Here is a 27,592-nt window from a genome sequence, read left to right on the forward strand (position 1 = left end):
AAATATTTCATTTAGGGGATGCTAATGTAAAGGGCTTTTTGTTTTTTTTTAAGATTTTATTTATTTGACAGAGAGAGCATGAGTGGGGGGCGGCAGGCAGAGGGAAAAGGAGAAGCAGACTCCCTGCTGAGCAGAGAGCCTGATACAGGCTGGATCCCAGGACCCTGGGATCATGATTTGAGCCAAAGGTAGATACTTAACCCACTGAGCTACCCAAGCTTTACTCTGTAAATGTGTTTTTAAATTCAAATTCCACTTCTTTATTACTGGTATACAGAAAAATTATTGACTTTTGTATATTAATCTTGTACCCTGCAATCTTACTATAAATCCTTCAGCTCTGTGAGGTGTTTGTTTGTTTGTTATTGTTGTTGTTGTTGTTGTTTTTAAAGTTTTTCTACATAGGGGCACCTGGGTGGCTCAGTTGGTTAAGTGTCTGCCTTCAGTTCAGGTCATGATCCTAGAGTCCTGGGATCCAGCTCTGTATTAGGCTCCCAGCTAAGCCAGGAGCCTGCTTCTCCCTCTCCCTCTGCCCCTCCACCCAACTTGTGCTTTTTCTTGCTATCTCTATCTCAAAAAAAAAAAAAAAAAAAAAAAAAAACCCCAAAAAAATTTCTACATAGATAATTATGTCACCTGCTAAGGTTTCTTTCTTTCTTCCTATTCTGTATACATCCTCTTTTCTTGGGTTATTTTGTTAGCTACATTGATTATACAATGATGAAAAGCAGTAGGTAAAAGACATCTTTGCCTTATGCCTGGTTCTAGTGGGAAAGCTTTGAGTTTCTCACCATTAAGCATGATGTTAGCTGAAGGTGTTTTGTAGATGTTCTTTATCAAGTTTTATAAGTTTTCCCTTCTCTTCCTAGTTTGATGAGAGTTTATACCCATGAATAGATGTTGGATTCTGTCAGGTGCTTTTTCTGCATCTAGCTATATGACCATATGATTTTTCTTTTATAGTCTGTTAATGTGATGGATTATATTAATTATTTTTGAATGTTCAACTAGTCTTGCATACCGAAGTAAATCTCACTTGCTCATGGTATATCATTAATTTTATACATTGTTGGATTTTGATTTGCTAATATTTTGTTAAATATATTTGAATGAACATTCATGGCAAATATTCTTTTCTTGTAATATTTTTGTCTTGTTTGGTATTAGGGTATGCTGGCCCCATAAAATGAGTTAGGGAATATACTCTCTGTTTCTAGCCTCCAAAACAGATTGTAGAGAATATGTATAATTTATTGCTTTAATGTTTGGTAGAATTCACCAGTGAATCCATCTGGGCCTGCTGCTTTCCATTTTGGAAGGTATTTAACTATTGACTCAGCCTATTTAATAGATAAAGTCAAGTTCAGATTCTTTTTTTTTTTTTTTCAAGTTCAGATTCTTTATTCTTCTGTGGGTTCTGGCAGATTATGTCTTTCAGGAAATTGATTCATTTCATCTAGGTTACCAAATTTGGGGGCAGAGAGTTATTCATAATATTCCTTTATTATCTTTTTTATTACCCATTAGATCTGTAGTGATGACTCCTATTTCTGGTATCAATAATTTGTGTTTGTTCTCATTTTTTTAATTAATGTGGCTAGAGGCATATCAATTTCACCGATCTTTTCAAAGAACTAGCTCTGGTTATGTTCATTATCAATTTCATTGCTTTTTGCGGTATATTTATTATTTTTCTTCTTTAAATTTAATCTGCTCATTTTTTTAGCTTCCTAAAGTGGAAACTTAGATCTTAATTTTAGCTCTTTATTCTTCTCTAATATATGCATTCATGCTACAAAATTTCCTCTAAGCACTGCTTTTACTACATCCCCCAAATTTGGTAAGTTGTATTTTCAATTAATTCAAAATATTTTTAAATTTCTCTTGATATTTCTTTTTTGAACCATGTTTTATTTAGAAGTGTGTGGTTTAATGTCCAAGTATTTAGGGATTTTTATAGATAATTTTTAGAGTTATTTTAATTGTTACTGACTTCTAGTTTAATTTTCATTTTAGCCTGAAAGCAGATGCTGCATGATTTCTATTTTTAAATTTGTTGAGGTGTGTTTTATCACCCAGAATGTGACTTATTTTGGTTAATATTCTATGTGAACTTGAGAGGAGTATTTAGTCTGTTGTTGTTGGATAAAGTAATCTATAAATATCAATTATATTTGGTTGAATGATGGTGCTGTTGAGATCAACTATGTCCTTACTGATCTTCTGCCTTACCTGCCATTTCTGATAGAATGTTTTTAAAATCTTCCAAATATGATAGTGAATTCATTTATTTCTCCTTGTAGTATGTCAGTTTTTGCCTCAAGTAGTTTGATGTTCTATTGTTAGGGACACACACATTCAAAATTATTATAACTTCTTGGAGTACTGACCCTTCTATCATTATGAAATGTCCAACTTTATCCCTGATAACTTTCCTTGCTCTGAAGTCTAATATAGCTACTCCAGCTTTCTTTTGATTAGTGTTACCATGGTAGAACTTCCTCCATTAATTTACTTCTAATCTATGTGTATTTTACTATTTAAAATAGGTGTCTTGTAGATAACATATTGTTGACTATTGTTTTTTGATCCAATCTGACCATCTGTATTTTAGTTGGTACATTCAAACCATTGACATGTAAGATCTTACTGATATTGCAGGATTAATATGTATGATATTTATTACTGTTTTTATTTGTGGCTCTGTTCCTTGTTCCTATTTTTGTCCTCCACATTTTTTCAGATTTTTTATGGATTTGAGTATATTATATGATTCCATTTTCTCTCATTAGCATATCAATCATATTTAGTATTGTCCTATAGTTCAAAAAGACATTACAACTAATCTAAGTCCAATGTCAAACATACACCACTTCACAGGTAGTGCAAATATCTTCTAATAATAAAATATTCCTAATTCCTCCCTCCTATACTTTGTATCATTGCTATCTTTCATTTCTCCTATAAATAGTATACATTAGCGTACATATAATCAAATACAGAGGGGCTATTATTTTGGACTGTTATTTGTTATATCAATTATGAATAAGAAAAATTTAAAAATTACCTTCATTTATTCATTCTCTGATGTTCTTCCTTTTTTAAATGTAGATCAGAATTTTTTACCTACATCAGTTTCCTTTTCTCTGAAGTTTCTTTTAACATTTCTTATAAGGCAGATGTACTGACAAACAAGTCTCTCAGTTTTTATTTGTGTGAAAAAGTTTCTTTCTTCTTCACTTTTGAAGGGTAATTTTTCAAGGTATATAATTTTATGTTGGCAGGTTTTTTTCTCTCAACATTTTAAAACATTTCACTCCATTGTCTTCTTGCTTACATGGTTTCTGAGATGTCAGATGTAATTTTTATTTTTGTTCCTCTATAGGTACTTTTTCCTCTGGTTGCTTCCAAAATGAATTTTCTTAATCTTTGATTTTCTGAAGTTTAAATATAATATGCCTTAGTACACTTTGAGGCTCCTGAATCTGTGATTTGGCTTCTGACATTAAGTGGGGGGAATTAATTACTGCTTCTGTTCCTTTCTCTCTTTTTTCCCTTCTGGTATTCCCTATGTGCATACATTATACCTTCTAGAGTTATCCCACTGTTTTTAGATATTCTTCTGTTTTTTCATTCTTTTTTTTTCTTTGCTTTTTAGTTTTAGAAGTTTCTATTGTCATGTCCTCGAGCTTAGTGATTCTTTTCTCAGCCATGTCCAGTCTATTAATGAGTCCATCAAACGTATCCTTCATTTTTTTTTAAGATTTTATTTATTTATTTGACAGACAGAGATCACAAGTAGGCAGAGAGGCAGGCAGAGAGAGAGGGGGAAGCAGGCTCCCCACTGAGCAGAGAGCCCAACGTTGGGCTCGATCCCAGGACCCCGGGATCACGACCTGAGCCGAAGGCAGAGGCTTTAACCCACTGAGCCACCCAGGCGCCCCAAAGGTATCCTTCATTTTGATTACAGTTTTATTGTTGTTGTTCTCTAGCATTTTTTATTTTGTTAGAATTTCCATCTCTCTACTTACATTATCTGTCTGTTCTTGCATATAACCTATCATGTCATAAAATTTCTTAGCATATTAATACAGTTTTTAAAAATTCCATCTCTGATAAACACAACATTCTTTCCCTATCTGACTCTGGTTCTGATACTTGTTTAGTCTCTTCAAACAATGTTTTTTGCCTTTTAACATGCCTGGCAATTTTGTGTTGAAAGGTAGACATGATGTACTTGTGAAAAGGGACTGTGGGAAATAGGTCTTTAATAATGCAATGGTGAGCTGTGGGGATGAGAAGCATTTTGTAGACCTATGATTATGTCTGCCTTTTGGTGAATCTACACCCCTGGACTATGAACTTCACCATGACTTCTCAGTATACCTTCCTATCCTTAGATGGAACAGGATGGATACTTGGGGACTAGATTTGGTATTTCCCTTCTTCTATATAGAAAGCTAGGGCCTGCCAAAGTTGGATATTTCCTTTCCAATAGTTAAATTAGGTTCTGCTAAAACTCAGAAGGTTACATTCCTATAAAATAATTTTTCCTGAATAGAAACCTCATTAAGAAGAATGTGATGCTTTGGAATATTTAAACATGGTTTCTGTTCCTTCCCCTTGTGGAAGCTGGAGAAGATTTTTCTCCAATATTCACTGTGAGGACCTGGTAGAGTTCTTGGAAGTAAAATTCACTGTGGAAGCCCTCCTCTGTCTGGGTCCCCATGGTTTTTAACTCTCAGAGTTGTCCTCCAGCAATTTGTCAATAACAGCTCATATTTTCCTGCCCTCGTGCTGGTTCCTATGGAGAGGTCTGCTCATGGATTTCTGCTCTAGCAAGTTCTGTTTCCTTGTATTTGCCTGCCTTTCCAATATTTGGGTCAGTGGTTTGATCTACGATCTCATTTCTCTAAAAAGATCTAAGAGGGGTGCCTGGGTGGCTCATTTGGTTAAGTGTCCAACCCTTGATTTCAGCTCAGGTCATGATCTCAGGGTCGTGAGGGGCTCCATGTTCAGTGGAGAGTCTGCTTCTCTCCCTCTTGCTCTGCCACTCCCCTCACTTGCACTCTCTCTAAAAATAAATAAATAAAACTTTAAAAAAAGATCTAAGAAGAGTTGCTGATTTTTCAGTTTTTCCAGTTTTTGTTAGGACAGTTGTTATGACTTCTAAGCTGCTTACATGCTGGCCTGGAAATCCTCAATCTCAATTAAGTCTTTTTTTTTTTTTTTTAATTTTTAATCTGGATACCCAGTTATTACGACATCATTTGTTGAAAATATTTTCCTTTACCACTGGATTGCTTAAGTAACTTTGGTGAAAATCAAATCACCATACAAGTATGGATCTGTTTCTCAAATTTCTCTTCTATTCCATTGTCACTTTTTTTTTTTTTTTTTTTGGCCTGTCCCATGCTGTCTTGATGATGCAGAATTACAGTAAGTCTTTAAATCTTCTATTCTTCTTGAAGAGTGCTTTAAATATTTTAGATTTTTAGATTGCTATTCACATTTCAGAATCATTTTTAGACTTTTACAAATTAAATCTATTAAGACTATGATTAGGATTGCATGGAATCTATGATCAATTTTGAAACAATTAACACCTTAAAAATACTGAGTCTTTTAATTTATGAACAAGGTATATCGCTCCATTTATGTAGGTCTTTTTAATTCCTTTCAAGAATGTTTTGTTGTTTTCAGTGTCGATATCTCGTATATCTACTGCTTAATTTACCCTTAAGTACTATATGTATTGTGACATGATTGCCAACAAAAATTTTTTATGCTTTATTTTCCAATTGTTTACTGCTAGTTTGTAAAGGTACATAGGTTTTTTTCCATATTAACATAATATCCTACGTCATTGTCAAATTTAATTTCCAGTACTTTTTTTGATTCCTTAGGATTTTCTATATAAATAATCATATTACCTGTGAATTACAATTTTCTTTCTTTCTGATCTTTACATCTTAAAATGATTATTTCTTGTCTTATTCCAATGACTACCAGGACTTCCAATCAATGTTAAATAAAAGTGGTGACAATAGGTATTTTTGCCTTGTTTCCAATATCTAGGAAAAAATAATCATTATTCTATCAATTGGTATGATATTAGCTATCTATTTTTACATATGTCATTTAGCAGATTAAGGAAATCTTGTTTTATTCTTTGCTGAGAATTTTTATCATAAATGGGTGAATTTTCTCAATTTTTTTCTCTGCATTTATTGAAATATTTTTCTTTGTTAATACAGTGATTTACATATTTATTTTAAGTGTTAAAATAGGATATTTTAAAAGTAAACCCTGCTTAGTCAAGATTTAACATACTTGATTTACATATTTATCTTATTAAGGGCACCTTGGCCCAGGTGGTTAAGCCTCTGCCTTTAGTTCAGGTCATGATCCTGAGACCCTGGGCTTGAGTCCTGAGTCAGGCTCCCTCTCCCAAGCCTCTTTCCTCTGCTCACACTCTCTCTCTAATAAATAAAATCATTTTTTAAAAAGGCATTTAAAACACTGTGTAGTCAAGATTGAATGTTTTTTGTGCTAATATTTGGTAAGTTATTTGTCTATATCCCCAAGAAATATTGGTCTTTAGTTTGCTTTTTTTGCAATGTCTCAGACTATTAGTCTCATAAAATAATTTGGGAGCAATTTGTCCTCTTTTTCATGAAATGTTTAGTGTAACATTGGGATTATTTCTTCATTAGAGTTGCTTAAAATTCATTTGTGAAATCATCTGGGCCTGTAGTTTACTTTGTGGCAAAATTTTCTATAATAATTTGATTTACTTAAGAGATATACAGCTATTGCTCATGTGAGTTTGGGAGTCACTGAGCTTCTGTAAATCTATAAATCCTTGTCTTTCAGAATTCTAGTCACTATTTCTTCTCCTTTTCCCTTGCCTCCTTCTTTTTGTCATATTTTCTCCTTTCTCTCTTTTGGAGTACCAATTACATATATATTAGAACTTACAATATAATGCTATAAGTCCCAGAATCTCTTTTTTGTTTTTAAAATGTTTTTCTCGGGGCGCCTGGGTGGCTCAGTGGGTTAAGCCTCTGCCTTCGGCTCAGGTCATGATCTCAGGGTCTTGGATCAAGCCTCAAGCCTCAAGCCTTGGGCTCTCTGCCCAGCAGGGAGCCTGCTTCCCTCTCTCTTTCTCTCTCTCTCTGCCTGCCTCTCTGCCTACCTGTGATCTCTCTCTGTGTCAAATAAACAAATAAAATCTTTTAAAAAAATAAATAAAATAAAATGTTTTTCTCTATATACTTCAGATCATTAGCATTGATCTAGTTCAGTTTCACTGATTCTTTCCTTTGGAATCTCCATTCTATTATGAAGTGACATTTTTAGTAAAGTTATGGTTTTCAGCTTCATAATTTCTATTTGTTTCTTCTTTTGAATTTTTTTTTTTTTTTTTTGGATCTCTACTTTGATTTCCCACCTTTTTAATCATTGTGAGTGTATTTTCCTTTATCTCAATTTACCTCATTGAATACAAACTCTTTAGAGTCTTCCTATGCTAATTTCAACATTTGGGTCACCCTAGCATTGGTATCTGATGAATGTCTGTTTTCCTAAGAAAGGGTCACATTTTCCTGATTCTTCTGGGTAATAATGAAAGCAACCATCTCTGTTTAAAGAAGTACTGTAAAAGAGGCATGACCGAAATAGTTAGGGATGAAGTCTAGTTGGCTCAAGAGTAAGACTGATATTAAAAATGAAGTCATCTTTCCACACAGATGAAAGGGAAGGACAAGGAGTATTTCCTTGGGATAAATTCCTAGAAATTACCTGCTGAGTTAATTTGGGTTATATACTAGGTATTATGAATGATAGGCTGAGGATTCTGTTATATTCCTGACTGATTAATTGGATTCAAGTTGGATGCAAATTCTTTAGTAGCTCAAATCCCAGCTCAGTTATTTTATTTTTAGCTAGGGTCTATTCTACATATGTGTATTATAGGGTTTAGCCAGATCATTATGTCAAACTTATACAGAGAATCTGGGGCTCCCATTCTCTGGCCCTCCACTTTCCAGAATTGCCCTTCACTTTACATTGATCAAGGTCATTATTCTGTATTTTGGTGTTTCAGACCAAAAAGCTTCTGGCTTTCCATCAGAGTTTCAGTCATCCCACATGGTTCTCACTATTGTCTGCTTCTCCCTTCACAGATACAAACTCTGCTGCAGTTCTAGAGACTGCATCTACCTATGACAATGGCTGGCTGAAGAAAAGAGGGATCTTCTTATTTATCAGTAAGACTGCCAGAAGCCTTCCCTTATGCCAGAACTATGTCATATGCCTATCCTAAATCCAATTACCTACAAAGATAATGGTATATTATGTTTGATTCAATGAGTTCCATGGCCTTGAGGAGAAGGGTGGGTTCACCAAATAAATTAGAGACGGTCATAACGGGAAAAGCTGGTGATCGTTCCTGGATAACAGCCAATAGCGTCTGCTACATAAACCTCTGCAAAAAACCATTGCAAAATACCAAGAGACATTTTTCACATAGACTAACAGAGGAATGATAGGCTCCAGAATTGTGCAACGTGGTACTGCTAAAATTAATGACGAAGTAATTTTATGAAAATAGTATTGGGAAATTTATAAAGTAAAAATTGATTTATTTTCATCTAACTGCATAGCCACTTAAATGACAGAGATTACTGTTGGTTAAGAATTCAAGGTATGGAAAAAAAAAGAATTCAAGGTATGAATACTCTAAGCATGGATATACAAGAAAAAAGGAGAAAACTATAGCTGGGGAAGTATATGGAGTGATATATAATCATATTGAGAAAAAATATGGATAAAAGGATATCATTAGACTAAGATTTTTTTTAGATTTTATTTATTTATTGACAGAGAGAGAGACACAGTGAGAGAGAGAGCACAAACAGGTGAAGTGGGAGAGGGAGAAGCAGACTCTCCACTGAGCAGGAAGCCCAATGCGGGGTTTGATCCCAGGACCCTAGGATCATGACCTGAGCCGAAGGCAGACGCCCAATGACTGAGCCACCAAGGTGCCCCTAGACTAAGATTTTCTTAAGAAGTCTATGGTAGGGGCATCTGGGTGGCTCAGTGGGTTGAAGCCTCTGCCTTTGGCTCAGGACATGATCTCAGGGTCCTGGGATCGAGCCCCACATTGGGCTCTCTGCTCAGCAGGGAGCCTGCCTCCCCTTCCCCTCTGCCTCCCTCTCCCTCTCCCCTGCCTGCCTCTCTGCCTACTTGTGATCTCTGTCTGTCAAATAAATAAATAAAATCTTTAAAAAAAAAAAAAGTCTATAAGTTTTCTCAAAAAAAAAAAAAAGTAAACAAAGTATATTAAAAACAAGAAATGTCTGGTAATAATGAAAGCAATCTCCTCTGTTTAAAGAAGTACCCTAGAGAAGACACGACCAAAATAGTTAGGGATGAAGTCTAGTTAGTTCAAGAGTAAGACTGATATTAAAAATTGAGTCACCTGTCTACACAGATGAAAGGGAAGGCCAAGAATTATTTCCTTGGGATAAATTCCTAGGAATCACCTGATGAAAGATTATATCATTGTTCTGCTCATTCATGCAATTTTTTGACAATTTCTTTTCAAAATATCCTACTGACTCAGAACTTTCAACTGCTGATCATTCCAGTGTCTTTGGGGACTATAAAATATTAAAAATATAAATAATCAAACACAGCTCATCAGGGATGCCTACAGTTACTCTCGATTTCTTACCTTGAATCAAATACCAAGGACTTGACCTCTAACCCCTTCCCATCCTAAAGAACCTAGATTTTTGCCAGTCTTTTTACAGTTAAGTTACATGAGATTTTTAAAAAGCTATTAAGTCAGAGTACCCCTTAATTCACATTGGCATTTACTCACTATATTTCTTACTCTATTACTATCTTTCTAAAATAAACAAACAAACCTGTTTTACACTGCTTTTGCTGCCATAGATGCATATAATGAGAATAATGGGAAGTTGGGGTGCATACCTTCTAAAGGTTCTCTCACTAATTTGGTGGATAATGTTGGGCAAGTAATTTTTCCTTCATGGACCACAGCTGCCTCATGTTCAACTATAGGAAAAAAATGAAGAGACCATTTGGTATTAGATGGGCATTTCTGTTCCATTATTCCATGATTCTAGAAAATAACTTGAGTAACAAGATCCCACTTTCAGTGTTAAGTATCATCCATTTTTCTATTGCCATGGTGAAGTGCTGATAAAATACAACCTTCATTATTCTGGGTCTCACATGTTAAGAGAATTTTTTTAAAAGATTTATTTATTTATTTGAGAGAGCGAGAGTACAGAGGGAGAGTGAGAGGGAGAAGCAGACGCCCCGCTAAGCAGAGAGCCCAATGTGGGACTCGATCCTAGGACTCTGAGATCGTGACCTGGGCCCAAGGGAGACGCTTAACTGACTGAACCACGAGATGCCCTATGTTAGAGAATTTTAAAGCCAAAAGTTATTTATCCCTTTTCCTAAATATTAGTCCTAGGCCTCACAACTATTTGTGTCAGAATCAGAAATACAATCTAGAGGTCTTAATTTCCAGGTCTCATACATTCCCTCTTTTTTCACCTGAATATGTAATAAATACACACTGACAAATATTCTGAATTGTTCTTTCCTCCCCAGGTGAACACTGTAGTTGATACTATCAGTGGAGATAATTAAAACACAGGTTATCAAGCATTTGTCATTCCACATCTTATTTGTTTATGGACAGACTCAGCATCCAACAGTATGAAAGTCTTGAAAGTAAAGGCTGAGAAACTGTCTACTTTCCCTTAAGAAACAGCTCCAGGAAATTGTCAGAAAATAAACCCAGAATAACATTCAATAGCACACAGCATACACAGCTGCTAAGGCAAAAACTGATTTGAGTTTCAAAATATTGTTTGATTTAAAACATATTACCTTCCCTTTTTATAAACTTTAAGTCCTTTTTAAGTGAAAAATCATTAAAAAATCTACTGGTTAAAGATTACCTCCCTTCCAAATAAAAACATGTTACTTTTTAATAGCTTTAATAATATCAACAGAGTAGTGCTGAAAATAAAACATTATCAGAAAATAGGGATGATTTATCTAACGGGTGTTAAGATGCTGTCTCTTTTGCAAACTGTGTATGGGGCGGGGGTGGGGGGGGACAAGCACTCCCCTCTGTCCCACTCCTGTCTAATCTTCCAGCCCCTTCCCTAGGAACCTCACACACTCTTAGACTTGAGCACAGTGCCTCACCCACTTCTTTCCACCAAAGAGGAAAGTTCCTGGACTCTGGCTCTCAGTCTTACACAGCTACTTTGGTGCAAGACAGGGAACTACATGAAAGCCCCTCCATCATATGCCACTCTCCCTCCCTCCTCCCTCCCTCCCTCCAGTGGGCGCCTGTAGGGAACAGCCTCTGTGATAAAATTATCTCACCTTAACCTCCTCCCTTCTCAACTGTAATTTAATTCCAGCTCCTGCTCTTTCCTGGTGGGAGCTGAGGCATACATAGCTTTCTCTTTATCCTCCACCAACATAATGCTAACCACAAATTTCCAATTTTCCCTAATAGTCACTTAGTGGGGTGGATTTGAAAAATTCACTTGGTAGTAAAGACAAGTCAAATAGGAAGGAGAAAAAAAAAAAAAACCAAAACACACATTCCCTCCAAATGACAGAAACAAATTTTTTAAGACAAAAAAATTATGTAAATGAAACTGGCTCCCAAAACTTTACACAATTAATTTCTTCCTAAAACATTTGCCTGCTGTCATGTGGATAGAGTCTTGTGTATTTTTCAGTAGGCCTAAAAGGGTAATGTTTATCAATAAAATGTTCCTAAGTACCAAAACTAATTATACTTTATATTGCTAAATCTGGAAGTTGCTTTATTTAAAAAAAAAAAAAAATCTGAGGTTTCTATCTTTACCAAATATGTGGCTTCCTTGCTGTCTGTATTTCATTTCCCTTGCTTATTTACCAAAAGATAAACTAGTCACATTTTCCCCCTGGCTTTGCTTAGTTATAATTTTTTTAACCTCACAGACAATTTTATTTTGGACTTTGAGAATGGGTGATCCTCTCCTTAGGTTTACTGTGTTTGTTCCAATTTAAAATTTTATCCAATTTAAAAATGCATTAGCAGAAATTCAACTGACACATGCAAAATACGAAAACAGAGTTCAAAATGGCTGCAGAGTTTGTTCCCCATATTCTAACACTAAAGCAGTGAGTAAATAGGGATCTTTTTTCTGTTGAAACCCCCTTTGTTCTCTAAAAACTGACTTGGCATCATCCCCCAGGTCTTTAGTGCGCAGATTGGGATCTGGCGTTAAGAATCCTCACTGAAGGAAGCTCGGAAAGCTCACTGGGAATATCCTCCAGTAGCTCAAAAGAGCTTTTTCTCCACTCGTTATGTAGAACCTATGTGCATCCATCCAGCCCTAGGTTTCTATGCTAAGAACCAAATCACATTTTATCTTTGCACAAAGCTAGCCCAGGAGTCAGGTCTCTGTTCCAAGCAAAAGTAGGGGAAGAGTAACATGACACATAGAGCACAGCCTCCAAGTTAGGGGGAAAAGCTCTCTTTACTATTACTGTGGTGGTACCAATAATCAAAGGAAAGAGGCTGTTGTGCAGAACAAGTGTCTGCATTTAGGAAGGGAATAAAGAAGCAGAGATCATGCTTTTGAGTATGTTTTCAAAACCCAGAACTTTCTGGAAGAATAAAATCAGGCACCTGAAAGAGAAAAATACAAAAACATCAATGTAAAAAGACCCACTGTCCTTACTCCTGAGATCCTTCCAATACAGATAGCCCCCAATTTTGAAATCGACATTTCTGAAGTTCAAAGCACTCCACCTGGGTACCTACCCAGCACTTTTCTATTCACAGGATAGTGGCAGAAGATGAGTCCTGGCCCCGACACTTGAGAAGGTTCTTGGACTTCAGCACCTATGTCTAAGGTCAATACTCATCTCTGCTTCCCTCTCTTATTTGTCAATGATGAAGAACTCACAAGTCTACTCTCTTAGCACCAAATTTTCTCTGATAAATCAAGTATTCAAAGTTGCCTTCCAATTACAATGGACTACCTTCCCTGTTGTACTAAGTAATTCTTTTACTGGTGTTATTTCTGTCAATCTAGAAGCTGACCTCTAGCACAGAGAGAACCCAGCACTAATTCATATAAATAACACTCATCTGTTATAAGCAAATAGCAAAGAAGTGCAAAAGCTGTTTAAATATTTGAAGGAAGGTAGTCAAAAGGTACAAATTTCCTGTTATACATAGTTACCAGGGATGTAATGAACAACATGATGACTACAGTTCACACTGCTATATGATAATATAAGAAAGCTGTTACGAGAACAGATCCTAGGAATTCTCTCACAAGGAGACATTTATTTTTTCTTTTCTTTTTTTTGTATCAATATGAGAGGATAGATGTTAACTAAACCTATTACAGTGAACATTCTACCATATATGGAGATCAGACCATCATACTGCATACCTTAAACACATACAGTGATGCATGTTAATTATTTCTCAATAAAACTGGGAGGGGAGAATGAAAATGGGCCATTTTAGCTCTTGGCCATCTTCCTAATTGATGCTTTGGAGTTAAAAAATTTTATTTTTTCAATCAATTCCAGATAATCTGACCGGCTTTGACTTTCAAAATTCAAAAAAAGACTACATGTCTAACAAGAGGTACTTGAAGGGGTGTGTGCGTGTGTGTGTGTGTTTAAGAAATGGGTTAGGTAACTTCTCACAGTTATGTTTCTAATTGCAGAAAATACAAGATTAAACCACTTCTTATATACACTTCCCTATTTTTAACCACAGCAAATATAGATAAAACAGTAAAAAAAAAAACACTGGCTACATAAATAAATCCAGAAAACATTGCTCTCTAGTGCTATAAAGTAGGAAGAATATATCCTAATCCATCCATAAATGAGCATGTCTTTGGTTAAAGGCAAAACAGTATTTCTTTCTCACAAGTTAGCCAAAAAAATTTCTAAGCCCTTTCCCACTCTGCCTATAAAATTTAAATATATCAAACCCAAACATCCAAACCTCACTGAAAACGGAAACAGGAATGTGGAAGCCAGAACGGTAGGGACAAGGAGAAGCCGCTGTAGATACCTGAGCAAAAAATTCATTTCAAAATGACATATTTTTTAACTCTTATCCTGAGGGCAGGCTCTTTATCCCTTAGCTAGGATTCAAGCAAGTTATTGAAATGCTCTCCTAATTTAGGGATAGTCTAGTATGTTCTCAACCACAAGGAAATGCTCTTCTAAAGGCACAAGTTGGAATAAACTCTGAGAATTTTCCAAACAACATGCTAAACGCCATGGAGATTATGAAATGTTCTCCCTCCCTGTCCCACAGCTTCAGCAGAGGCCACTGCTGTTCCTGCAAGTGTATTACATCTTCTAAGTATGTGAAGCTTTCCTGCATTCTGCTAGTTCAGTGCTGGCGTGGTAGCTCAACACCACCGGCCCTGTCACGCTGGGCGGCTTGCTCCCTCTTCCCAGGCCACCGCCCCCCTCTCCTCCTGTTCCTCCCTCTCCTCCAGCTTCTCCTGCTTCTGCTGCTCCTCCTCTTCTTTCTCCCCCACCCCCAACCTGTGAAGTAAGGGCAGCAGGACTGGGAAGTTCAAGTCTTTTCTACCTATAGAGGTCCACAATTTTATCATCATTCAGGCTGATAAGGGGAGAGAATAAAAGACAAAGGCTTGATCCGAGCTCCATAAGTCCTGGGTTATATTCATTTCTGTAAGAAGTTATTTGTCTGTGAAATTTATAGAATTATCTGGACAGTGATCAGTCCACAAAATTATCTATATATATAGTTTATCTTGGGAGTTTTTGTACTGTACTCAGCTTTTACGCTTAAGGCCAGCTGCATCTCCAGTTTTAAAGAATCGTCTTTGGAGAAAAACTAAGTAGGTTAGAAAATAATATTATTTATCTCCCTCCTTCCTTTCTAACTAAACTATAAGTAAAGTTCAATGTAACAAATTTGCTGACAAAAAATTAACTTTAAAGATTGGGAAACATTTATATTTTTCATAGTAAATTGAAAGGAAGAAAGGTAATTTTTTAAAGGTAAATTTTAATATGGAGCTTTTACTGTAGCTTTCCACAGATATATGTTATTTATGAACATAATTTCTACTTAACTGGATTAATTTTCTGAAGTTATTTGTGTGAGAGTATTTTGTTGAACATTTAGCAATCTTTGATTTTTGGACCTCAAAGACGGTCACTAAATTTAAAAAAAATCTCTGCAATAATTAATCACAACTCAATACTAAATTATATATTTCTTAAGGACAAATGCCATGCGTCATTATCTTTTGTGTAGTTCAAAGAAAGAGCATAGCAAGCAAGCGCTAGATGTTCCACAATGCACTTCGTATTAAATTACATTCTTCTGTTATCTTGTACATATACAAAATGTATTACCACACACTGGTCACTCACTGCAAAAGATGTACATTCTTGTCACTGACCTGACTATGACACAGAATTCATCCCAATTGATTCAGATGAAAAGACTTGAACAAAGTTACCAGTTATACAGGTACAGGTCAGTGAAATAGACAAGCAAGGAAAAATGATGGTACACCAGCAATAAAAAGGAAATTTTACCACTCTCAAAGTTGGAACCCTGCAGGAGGGGTCATCCAGCAGGAAATGTGGATCTGGAAGAACATGGCCACTGCCAGAAAAGTTATGGTCAATCGAAGAGGAGGAGGAGAATAAGAAATACCCAGAGTTCTCTCTCTCTCCTGGGCTCTGATCTTCTGCCGATCTCATTCTCTCACAAACAAAACCAACGGCAAGTCATTGTCAAAGGGACACTGTTGAGGCACAGGTGTCAGCCCAGCGCTGAGCAGAAGAGGGCAGGAAAGGGATATGGGGACCAATCCAAGAAAAATCCAGTACCATGAATATCACATTCTCCCAACACAATAATATTTCTAATAGTAATTATTGGAGAATCAATCTTTGTTGAAGTCCATTTAACAGAGGCAAAATTTGTCATGTAGGGAGAATGGGTTTCAGGTCAAATTATACTTGATAATACATAAGTTTTAATAGGAGGCACACGGGATATAGGTAAGGGAACTCTTATTGGGAAGTAATTAAAATAAGCTGGAAAGCATAAAATAAGCATCCAGATGTCTGAGAGCAGAAGGTAAGGAGAGCAAATTAGGTTGAGTTGGCAGAAAAGATGCAGCCCAAATGCCCAGTCTGCAGAAGAACCTGTGAGGGATTATGTCAGGGACACGTAGCAGGAAAAGACTGAGTCTTGATCCTGTGTGAAGCCAGAAAACAGAAGTCACAGTTTCCTTCTAGCTCTTCTTGTAGACAATAGGACAACCAGAAAAAAATTTCAGGGGCTCTTTTTCCTCCCCTCAAATCTCTTCATTTGCTTTCTGAGTCCTAAGATAACTTTATTTTGTTCACCATTAATAAGAAAGTACCTAAAGTCATTCTACTCGTTCATTCATTCATTCACTCATGCTTTTTACAAGGGATGTTGCTCTGTCTTATTTATTTGTAAAATCCCGCACCACACACAATGCCCAGCTGGCACATAATAGGTTTCCATAAACATTAGTTAAATAAAAACCAGTTAAATGAATGGATGAAGAAAGAAACTTACTATAAATGTCTGTTGTAAGGTACTGCAACTTTAAAGAAAACATGATGACCTGCCAATTGAATCACAAACATAATGACTGATATCAGAGGGTTTAAAATTCTGATCAAGGATACAGGACTAGGAAACCTAGAGGGCTTGAAGTGGAAGGAGGCACAGCTCTACAAAGGGACAGCTGGAAACACAGAAAACAAACAGAACTCTTCATACTTCACAGCTTTGTCAAGGGAAGGTTCTGTTTACCATCAGCTGGGAGGAGACAAATAGCAGCTTTGTGGAATTATGTTTGGTGTGTTGGGTGCCAATAGGCAGAGTTGAGTTTCCAAGAATGTTTGTGATTTATTGTATAACTTAAACATTCTTACACAATTTTTTTTTCCTTCAAGAAATCTTTGTCACTACCTTGGCCATTTTTCATTCTTAACAATAGATTGTTAAGCCTGTTTGAAAGCTTGGGAATACAAAATTTAATCTAGTGTCAAGCCCTGGGAAAAAAAATTCTTTAAGCCAATACCTATGCTTTGAAATATCACACTGCTTTATGAAAATTTAATCCTGGAATAGAGAAAGCAGAATCAAATTATAAATCTACATTTTTAGACAATGCCATGAATTTCTTGGAGGAGCACTTATAAATTCAGATTATATAGAAAAAAATTCTTGATTATTCTGAAAACATGTGGCATGCATTGCTTTCTAATTGTGTTCATTTTACAAGTTTTGATAACATAGTCCCCTTTGCCAAATATGTACATCAATATTTATTCGGCTAATCAACCGGTACCCAATTAATAATTCGACACCAACTTATTTTATGACTTTTCTCTGGCTAATCTATTACAGCAAAGATTTATTAGTTTTGCATAAGTAAAGCCTCCTAACCCCTTATCATTTCCACCCTGGCAACTCAGACATTAAAGTGATGAGTGGTCAGTGATAAGAAGAAGAGGAGCCAAGAGGGGGAAAAGAGAAAACAGACAAGGCAGGTGTTACCAAAAAATTTAGGACAGTAGCCTATGGTTGTTAAAATTCGGACTCAGCATCTGAGTTCTAAAGTCTGTTCTACCACTGAGTGACTTCAGCATCAGTTCCTTCAGCTATAAAGAAAATGAGCTGGATTCAACTACTGCTAAGTTTCCCCCTGGCTCTCAAGTTCTCAAGTACCACTCTCTGTGTTTTAAGACCTCTATTCCTTTCAGTTGAAATCCCCTCTTAAAAAAATAAGATATCACTATTTGCTTTGGCCCAAATATCATGGACCATAAGCATCATCTCTAGCTACATCCTGGAAAGACCAGACGCCCCAACAATGCCTTAAAACTGGCATCTTCCTGGGCGCCTGGGTGGCTCAGTTGGTTAAGCGTCTGCCTTCAGCTAAGGTCATGATCCCAGAATCCTGGGATCGAGTCTGCATGGGGCTCCCTGCTCTGTGGAGAGCCTGCTTCTCCCTCTCCTTCTGCTCCTCCCCCTTCACTCGTGCGCACGTGCACACATCCTCTCTCTCTCCACTGAATACATAAAGCATAAAACAAAACAAAACAAAAAACAAAACCCTGGCATCTCCCATATCCAAAAGGGAACATGGGCTGGAACACACAGTCACAAGGACTACCCCTGCAGACTTCAAAAATGAGGCCTGCACATGTCTACTTTGTCGAACAGCCTGGCTGACTTTTGACCTGACTTCTTATTATTGGAAGCGGCTTACTGACACTGCCAATTACATCACACATAATCGAACACACATCTTGTCACTGAACCACAGATAGTGCCAAGCAACATAAAGGATCCAGGAAATACATACTTAAAACGTAAACCGCTCACACAGAAGAGCTACCAAAGGATCTGGAAGTACATACGCAAACGACTTCTCTGAGGTTAAATAGTCACAGCTTAGGATTCTTCAGTGGCTCCTGCCACGGACTTGCTTTTAAAAGCTTCAGTAGCTTCTTAAGACATCACATTAAACAAAAGGCCACATCTATTTCTTCCAATAAAGAGCTAGCCTAATATTACTGGGTATGTTTAGGACATAGAAATAAAGCATGCCTTCCAGAGGTTGGAAAAAAAGAAAAACAGCCTTTTAGAATTAGTTTAGGCACCACTCCAATCTGAACCTTGTACTGTCCTTTTCAATCGCTGCAGAGAAACAATTAATAAAGGAACCCATTAAGACGTGATTATTGCTGCTAAAAAAGGAAGGTAGAATTTCAGTCCTTTGAAGTAACTGAGAATGATTCAGGCCTCATTACAGAGATATAATCTACATTCATACATTTATGTTAGTGATTCAAATCTATTGGGAGAGATTGAATTCCGTTAAATAGTGCATCTTTCCTGTGGAACTTTTCTCAGGCTTTCTCGGGCTAACCTCAGAGGTGACCTAACAATGCAAAGCAGAGGAGTATTTAGGGATTCGACTGTGCTATAAAAGAAAGGCTGTACAGAAAAGAAAAAGAAGAATGAGATATAATCTAAAAAGCTATGTCAGCTTTTCCTTTGGGCTGTTTTGTGAATGCCCTTCCTGTCATCACGCTGTACAGAAGAACGGCGAAAGGACTCTAGAAGTTTTAAACACTGCACCTGCTGCAACTAGATTTTAATATGGAAGTCTGCTGATGTGTTTTTTTCCCATTTCAAACAGAATGAAAATATGAAACTTCTCACAAAGATCCCAACAGCTTTCTCTGCTGGAGCAGAAAGTCAGCAGATGTGGGGGTGAGGAGAGTAGAGGGGGGACTACCTTCAGGGTAGGAGGGGGTGTCTTTTGTGAGTCTAAAAAAAAAAATTAAGAGGATCTCAAGCTGGCATCAATAGTGTTGATGTCCAGTGTAGAGAAACCTCAAAATTACCACTTCCTATATTTTATAACTTTTCACAACAGAATCTTTACTGTATGGTTTCATCAAACATTAAAAAAACATGCAGTTTTAATTCGTTTTGTCAGTTCAAACATTTGGATTCTACTGAACAGTTGGACTGAAACTCAAGTCCCTTAGAAACACTACGCTTTCTCTCAAGCGTTCGTTAGGTCAGGTATAAAACTGTGAACTAGAAAATTAAAATTAGCACAGTGATTTCATTTTTGAACATCCAAGCTTTAATGAAAGAACAAAACTTCAAGCATACGAATGACGTATGTTCTTTATTTAAGTTTCCAATTAATGGCTACAAAAATCAAAACTAATTGATTTAAATTTAAAAAAAAACTACTGTGCTATTCACCACATTGTCAAAATCTTTTCAGTAAGCATTGCAATTGGTTATAAACAAATGCAATTAAAATCCTGATTCTAGCATTACATGGTTCTATTTCAAAGGCTCTGAATGCATAGCAAAATATAAGCAGACGCAAGTAGCCATTTTTTTCAGGTCACTAAACAACGTAATTGGGCAATCATTGCTAATGCCCATCGCTAAAGCCAGATTTTTTATTTCTCTGCATTTTCTCCTCTTCACAATGAAGACTAAGGTCAAATGCACATTGTAGGGATTCTGGCTTGTTGTATATACAGACACCAGCCCCTCTGATTAGCTCCCTTCCAATTACAGTTACAGAGGTCAAACTCCCAAGTTCACCTTGAAGGATTCTCCATCCTAGAACAGCAGTCTAACTATTAAGTTGAAGCATATGAAATTGCCGCTTTGGAAGGTCAAAAAATAGAAAATACGGCAATTCCATATGCTTCAACATAACACTAATGTTTAACTGCCTTATAGAACGCAAATATTTGACGCCATGACATCTTCAGTTCCTCCTCCCAGTCAAGCCTTCCCTACCCAGTACACAGCAATTCTTGTAGGCATCCTCTAGGAACTCTCTCTTACTGGGATCAGAACCGATTATCACAGTTATCTGCGTCTCGTGCCTCTTAATTCTTGGCAAGGCTTCCTAGCCAGGGATTTGGTTCTATCTATACCTGGATTGTGAGCATTGCTAGCGACCCGGTGAGGGTGAGAAGGAGGGAGAACTGGTACTGCAGCTCCATCGTAAAATAGAGCCCTCCTAACATTAAATGTAAGGCTAGAAAAAAGAAGGACGCCCCTATTATGGCCAAGCGCAAAGGAAATCGCATGGAAAACAGCAGGACATTCGGCCAAATCCTACGGGTAGATCTTCGCAATCTCAGGGAAGTGCGTTCGCTTTGAAGTGCACGCGTGATTCCGTGAAGGGCTCATGCTAGCAATTAGAAACTGGTCCTTTCGGTCCCCTGTTTCATTTGCGCCAAGAGAGAGGCGACTTTTAAGGGTGACGATAAATCTCCCTCAGCTTAAAAGGCAGAGAGGGCCAAAGTGTGAACTTTTTACTTCAGCAACGGAAGCGAGAAATCAGTGATTCATTAAAGCGGAGACCTCCTTGGAAGCTGGCAGAAGAGGAGGAAAAGAAGCTAATTATGTCTCCCTTTTCTGTGCTCACGCCGACCAGTTTATAATCTGCCGCTTTAGAGGGTTTATGCACAGCATCCTCTGCTTTCTCCCCCAGCCCGCCCCTCCTTCTGGGAGCCAGAGAGGGGGAAACAGCCCGGCGGCAAGCTCCAGGTGGCTCAGAAGTGCGCCCCAGCCAAAGGAAGGGGGGAAAGCTCCTACGCTGGAGAACAAGTGAGAAGGGGGCTCCCCAGAGGGGACCGGTTCAGGCTGGAGGACAGCAAACTTCGGAAAGCCCGAGAAGCCAGCTCGCGCCGGTGGCCCGCGCAGCCCGCACGCCGCCGCTCTCCAGCAGCTCGCCGGAGCTGGAGGCGCGGGGCGGAGGCTGCGGCCGCGGGGCCGCGGGGAAGGGACCCGGCAGCCCCCAGCTCCGCGGAGGCATCGGGCTCTCTCCTCCTTGCTCCCCTTCTCTCCCCCCTCTCGGCCCCCTCCCCCTCCCTCTCCCTGGCGTTCCCAGCAGCCGAGGGTTTCAGATGTCCCACCGCCGTTTGACCCCCCTCCCCCCGCTTCTCCACCCCTGCAAATGAGGTTTGACCAGCAGAGGCAGAGCCCACCTCTGGCTTAGAATCACTGACATTTAGACTCCAGGCTTCAACCTGTTTACAAGCGGGCTTTCCAAAAGAAGGGGGTGGGGGGGGAGGGAAACAGGGCCAAACAAAACACCAACCGCCATCTCCCCCAAACAAGAAGTGACTTTCTGGAGGCTTCAAATCAACAGGCACCACCAAAAAGAGAAAGCAAGAGGGGGAAGGAAACAACGGCGACCGGCAGCTCGCCTCCAGTTCTGACAACTCCAAAGGGACGCGCTTTTAGAACCGGCTAGCAGGCTGGGGCTCTGCGGAGAGGGGCGAGAAGGTGCCAACCCCCGAGAGGCGCAGATATCTCCCCCAGCCTCCCACCCCGACCTCTGTGGGTTTTGTTCACCGTGCTGTCATCTGTTTTTTAGACCTTTTTTTGCATCTAACATGGTGAAGAAAGGAGTGAAGAAGAGAACAAAGTAACTCCTAGGGGAGTGAAGATCGCTGGTGACCAACACCACCACCGCCACCACCAGCTCCTGCTACTGCGGCCACCCACGTCCACCATTCACCGGGAGACTCGAGAGGCGCACGGCAGCGGATCTGAGAAAGGAGCGAGGAGAGGCAGCCGGCCCTTCCGAGGAGTTATGGATGTTGGTGCATTCACTTCTGGCCAGATCCGCGCCCAGAGGGAGCTAACCAGCGGCCGCCACCTCCAGCTGTCTCCTTGCCTCGCACCAGGTCTTACCCTTCCAGTATGTTCCTTCTGATGAGACAATTTCCAGTGCCGAGAGTTTCAGTACAATGTGGAAATGGATACTGACACATTGTGCCTCAGCCTTTCCCCACCTGCCTGGCTGCTGCTGCTGCTTCTTGTTGCTGTTCTTGGTGTCTTCCATCCCTGTCACCTGCCAAGCCCTTGGTCAGGACATGGTGTCACCAGAGGCCACCAACTCCTCTTCTTCTTCCTCCTCCTCCTCGTCCTCTTCCTCCTTCTCCTCTCCCGCCAGTGCGGGGAGGCATGTGCGGAGCTACAATCACCTCCAAGGAGACGTCCGCTGGAGAAAGCTATTCTCTTTTACCAAGTACTTTCTCAAGATTGAGAAGAACGGGAAGGTCAGCGGTACCAAGAAGGAGAACTGCCCGTACAGTAAGTAACAAATGCGCGCTCCCCTCCTTCCAATTATCCACCCCCCACCCCACAAGGGGGGGAAAATCTGTTCCAGATGTGGCCAGCTAAATATTTACGTCCCCAACCCCTGTAAAATGATTAAGTGGAATACTTTCACACTAAATCACTCCCCCCCATACATTGTGCTGCCGCACCCCCTCTCCTTGGCGCAGCTCCCTCCACACCCCCCACTCTTTGCCACCCCATCTGCCCCGTCTCTCAGGCTTGTCATTCCCAGGACCACGCAGGGCGCTGGAGAGTTGTTGCTGTGCCTAGATGCCCCCTCTCCGTCTCCACAGCCCTTCCGCACCTCATCTCAAGGTCCCCTCTCCCTCCCTTCTGGAAATGGCTCGAGTAAACACATTTGGTTTCTTTTCGCTGGCAATCTTATTAAGAGTTTTGGGACAGTTTCCTCAAGCTGAAAATAATTATCCGCTGTCAATTATAGGGGCTTTATGGGACCTTATTTAAGAAAGAAAAGTCAATTCCGCTGGCTCCCCACCCCCAACTCTTTACCCCACTACCTATCTAGACAGGAGTGCAAACATTTTTCTGGTTCTGATTTTTTTCCCCCTCATGTTGGTTTGAGTGATTGCAGTCCATGAAGTTAGCTTTTCAGGCACCACCGCTGCTATTTGTCTTCTGCCTGCCTTCTCTCTTGGTAACATGATGCTCATGTCTGCATTGTCAATGGCATATGCGCTGCTTTGTGGTGTCCTGTTGTACTCCTTTCTTCTGAAACCTCTCATATTGCAGAGCCATACTACTACAGCACTGTAAACATCTGGGACTGGATTCACACAGACCTCACACAAATTTCATTGTCATTCTCTTATTTTCAAAGTAAAAGTCATAAGTCTGTTTCCATGGCTATAGTTTGTCCCCTTGGATGAGGTTTTCTGCTCAGGATGAATTACGCCCTCTGCCTCATCCCTGGATATCTTTCCATTTTCTTCTCTCTCTTTCCTTCTTTAGCTCTTTCGCTTCTTTCTTGCGGGGCTGTGGGCTGGGTAGAGGGAGGGAGAACTAGAAGAGGAGGGGTGGATATTGTGTCTCTCCTTGAATCAGTCCAGCAAAGCCAGATTATTCCGTTGGCTTCCTTTCCTAGTTACTTTCAAGTGGTGAGACTTACTCACTCTCTATTGATTGCTGTTTGAAAGGATCCTGAGGCTATGTAATGGCACACTGAGGACAGTAGACAATGACATTTAAACATCTTTAATGACCATTTAGCATTATCTCAATGGTCCTTCCAAATTACCCTTTATGTGTCAGTTGTTTGGGAATTTCTTGCCAACTGACTTAAATACAAGGGTTGGACATTCCAAGATACCTTGGCCCAGAAAAGTATCCGGTACTAAGGGGAAAGACAGTTAATCAGAATTTAGCATTTTCTTTTTAAATAAAGATTTATAGGAATTAAGACTTAAAATTTCTTATTTGGGGATCCACATGTATTCAGCATTAACTTCTGTTCCTCTTCAGCAGCTGCTTCCATTTACTAAAATTAGCAGTGTGTTTAGAAGTAATAAAAGCACTTGTGGAAGTATTTTAAAGTATTCCATCTTGTGTTTAATATAGAGATGTTAAATAGTCCATTACCTATTTTTTTTCCATTCTGATTCATAGAAAGTGGCTGAAATAATGTCATTAATGATTATTTTGTTTGAAAGTCATTTATTACCTGAATCCATTAGATACTGTGCATAGATGTTATAGTTGTTGATTAAAATTTAATACCTTTGTTCACTTCAAAAACAAGAGTTGTGTCATCCAGGTAGGACGATAGGGGAAGAAGTAAGCTAAACACTTGCTAAAGAGGGAGATGGGAGTTTAAAAAGAAAAAAAAAAAATCCCCATTGACTGAAACCTTTCTTTGTATTTTTAGTTCATGGAGATAAATATATTTTCAAAGTGTTAACCTTGAGCAAAATTCCACATTTTTTCTGACACTAATTTGATTTTGCTATTGGTATATTTTAAGTGTCTTTATAATGTGATACAAGGACCAATCTATACTAGTTTGTTTATGCAACTTAAATTAATATTTTCTAAAATAATAATCGTGTGTGCTTATTTAATAAAATGATTGTCAGGATACACATAGAAGTATATTTTTACAACAAGACTTATCTGTGAAGATAAGAGTATATAATTTTTATTGCATAAAAACTAGTGTGGAAAATTTCCACTTTAACTATCCAAAATATAATATCTCTTCCATATGATAAAGTGTAGCAACAGCCCTTGTTAAAATATCATATCTTATATAGTAATGCAATGTTAATTAATGGTTGAAAATGAAAGGGGGTGGGGCTTACTGCTAAATAATGTCAAACCATAATAATTTAGGCTTTCCAAGAACATCTGTATCAAAACATAGCAAGTGAAAAGCAGAGGTTGAAAAAGTCTTAATTTCACATGTCGCTGGGTAATCAGAACACTGCTACAATTTCCAGCTGGACTGATTCAGCTGAACTACATGGTATCATTAAGATATTGTCTAAATGTTGCATAATTACATGTGAACAAACTTTTGCCATGCCTACAGGGTAACCAGCCAGCCAGCCCACCAAATGGTAGCCTGCTAAATATTAGGGTTTCTGAAGAGTGTCAGTTCCTTGTCCAAAAACCACTTTTCAGTAACATTTTCCTAAACAAGTTATTAATTATTCTCAATATACAAAGCTGTTCTTTTGAGGTTTGCTTATTTGAAGCTTAATTTTCTTTGTTACTTTTGACCCTAGTATTATTGCTGCTAAAATACAGTAACAGCTTATCTAAGAGGTTACATGTTTGGGATGTCCTGGGTAATTAAACAACTGCTTTACTGGCTTTTTGCCAGCAAAATACTAACAAAAGGGAAGTAAGGAAATCACCCAAAGGATTGCAAAATCATTTTTAACTTCTACCTCCAAAGCTGGTTCCCAGAAATTGGATGGTTCTAAAAATATTATATGCCTAAAGAAACTCTTCGCAATTTGGGTGATTATAACTTTTTTTTTTTTTTTTTTTTTAAGTGGAAGAGGGGTGGTTTTTGGTTTGCTTCTATGCCATTATATGAAAATAGAATAAAGGGAGCAAAGATGAATTATGTTTTTTTCAGCTAGAACTCTAAGAAAGTTTGAATAATTTAGAATAGCTGTAGTGTATCTGTCACTAGGTTTGCTTAGGCTCATTTAAGTTTGTTTTATCATTCTTTACATCTAGCGCTTTGCCCTTGAAACATTACCACTCAGCTCCAGTTCTGGTCTCCAGGAAAGGCTGGATACAGCTGTTAGATACCCTTGCAACTGGGACTGGGTAGACTTACTTCTGGATGTGAGTGGACTGTGGGCTTCTCCCACGGTTGTCACTTGTAGAAAAGGGGAGTCTAGTGAAAAGAAAATGTATCCCTAAACTTGAGATTGCCGAGAATGGCTATTCTCAAAACAGAAAGCCACAGTGCTTGGGAGTCTTTGCAGAAAAGGAGTTTCGGAAACAACAGAGAAATCAGTGTAGCGTGTGCCTATTTCTTCAAATATATAGATCATTGAACACATAATGGTCCTATAATTTAGGTATAACTATCCATATTTTTTCAAAGATGAAGCTGAAAAAAGGAAATTATCCAAGGTCATTCAACTGGAAACCAAATCTATTTGGTTATTTCTTTTACCTCCACTACTGGCAACATTGATGCCAATAATATTCTAATTAGATGCCTCAAAACTCTAAACAACAAATTCTAAAATCGTAATCACTTCTTGCTATGAACACCGACAGTTCTTCAGGTTCAAAGGAACAGTAGTAAATTGGGAGAGGAACAGAAATGAAACATGTTCAAGGTGTCCTCACTTCAGGTGGCTACATAGTATCAGACAAGGTTAGTGCATTCTCTAAGTGAAATATCTCTTTCGATATTTTGTTTGGGAATATATCTGCTTATGGAAATACAAAATACATGTACACAGATCTCATCTCTTGAACAGGGCATTAGAAATACATGACCATTTAAGAAAAACCCATGAATGTCATTGTGTATAGTAATTGTTTACAGCCGAGGGCAAAATGTTTAATTGTTCCCATGTGTATTAAAGTAATTTTTTTGTAAATACCAGTGTGAAATTGGGCTGTTGCAGAAACTTCTGATATACGACTCTAAAAAGGGCAAAATCGTAGAGACCTCAAGCTATATATATGTTAAGAAGGCTTTAAAATGAGTCTACAAATCTAAAAGGTATTTTACCACATATAAATGACAAATTACTGTCTAGGATTAAAGGTTTGCCTTATTACTTCTAAATCAGGACTAAGACATTATAGGAAGTTAAGTCAGGGCGAGAAAGTAATTGTTGAGGAAAATAGGGATTTGAATATCATCTCCTAATAAATATACAATGGATTTTTGGAAAGAAAACCTATATACAACTGGTATCTTATTTAAGTTGTGGTCATTTCTAGAGTTTGGTTGCATAATTTACAACTGACAGCACTTAATCATGTGCACTGAGGATTTATGAAGGTGGAAGGCACTGTATTTAATGTTTACATGACACTGTCCTGTTGCCTTTACTGCATTCCTACCGTATGGACCCTCCACTTTGATGGCTTTATCATAAATCCATTAAAAAATGCACAATTACAGAGTTTACTCTTCATAAACCTGATTTATAACCTACTAGAAGAAACCCAAGAAAACAGTTGGCAGAAATCACATGCCAATATTAGAGTATGAGAACTCAGAAATGCCAATTTCTAGGTAGGTCTTGGGTATTTTAGGATTCTATTAGGCAAAGGTATGGCCCA

At 38.3% G+C, this 27,592-nt stretch overlaps 2 protein-coding genes across 6 annotated transcripts in view; one reads left to right on the top strand and one right to left on the bottom strand.

Annotated features, from left to right (window-relative positions):
* MRPS30 (mitochondrial ribosomal protein S30) overlaps positions 1–27,592 on the bottom strand; it is a 735,966-nt gene that overhangs the window by 292,544 nt on the left and 415,830 nt on the right. The gene's annotated exons all lie outside the window — the stretch shown is intronic.
* The window catches only part of FGF10 (fibroblast growth factor 10), a gene marked incomplete at both ends in the record, with an annotated part of 79,562 nt that continues 74,407 nt past the window's right edge, over positions 22,438–27,592 (top strand). Inside the window, one exon of the mRNA XM_080804125.1 lies at positions 22,438–22,783. Coding sequence (XP_080660251.1) covers positions 22,438–22,783 — 346 coding nt within the window. The remainder of the gene's footprint in view (positions 22,784–27,592) is intronic.

This window comes from Martes martes (assembly GCF_963455335.1).
Source record: "Martes martes genome assembly, chromosome: 5".
Classification (NCBI taxonomy): Eukaryota; Metazoa; Chordata; class Mammalia; order Carnivora; family Mustelidae; genus Martes; species Martes martes.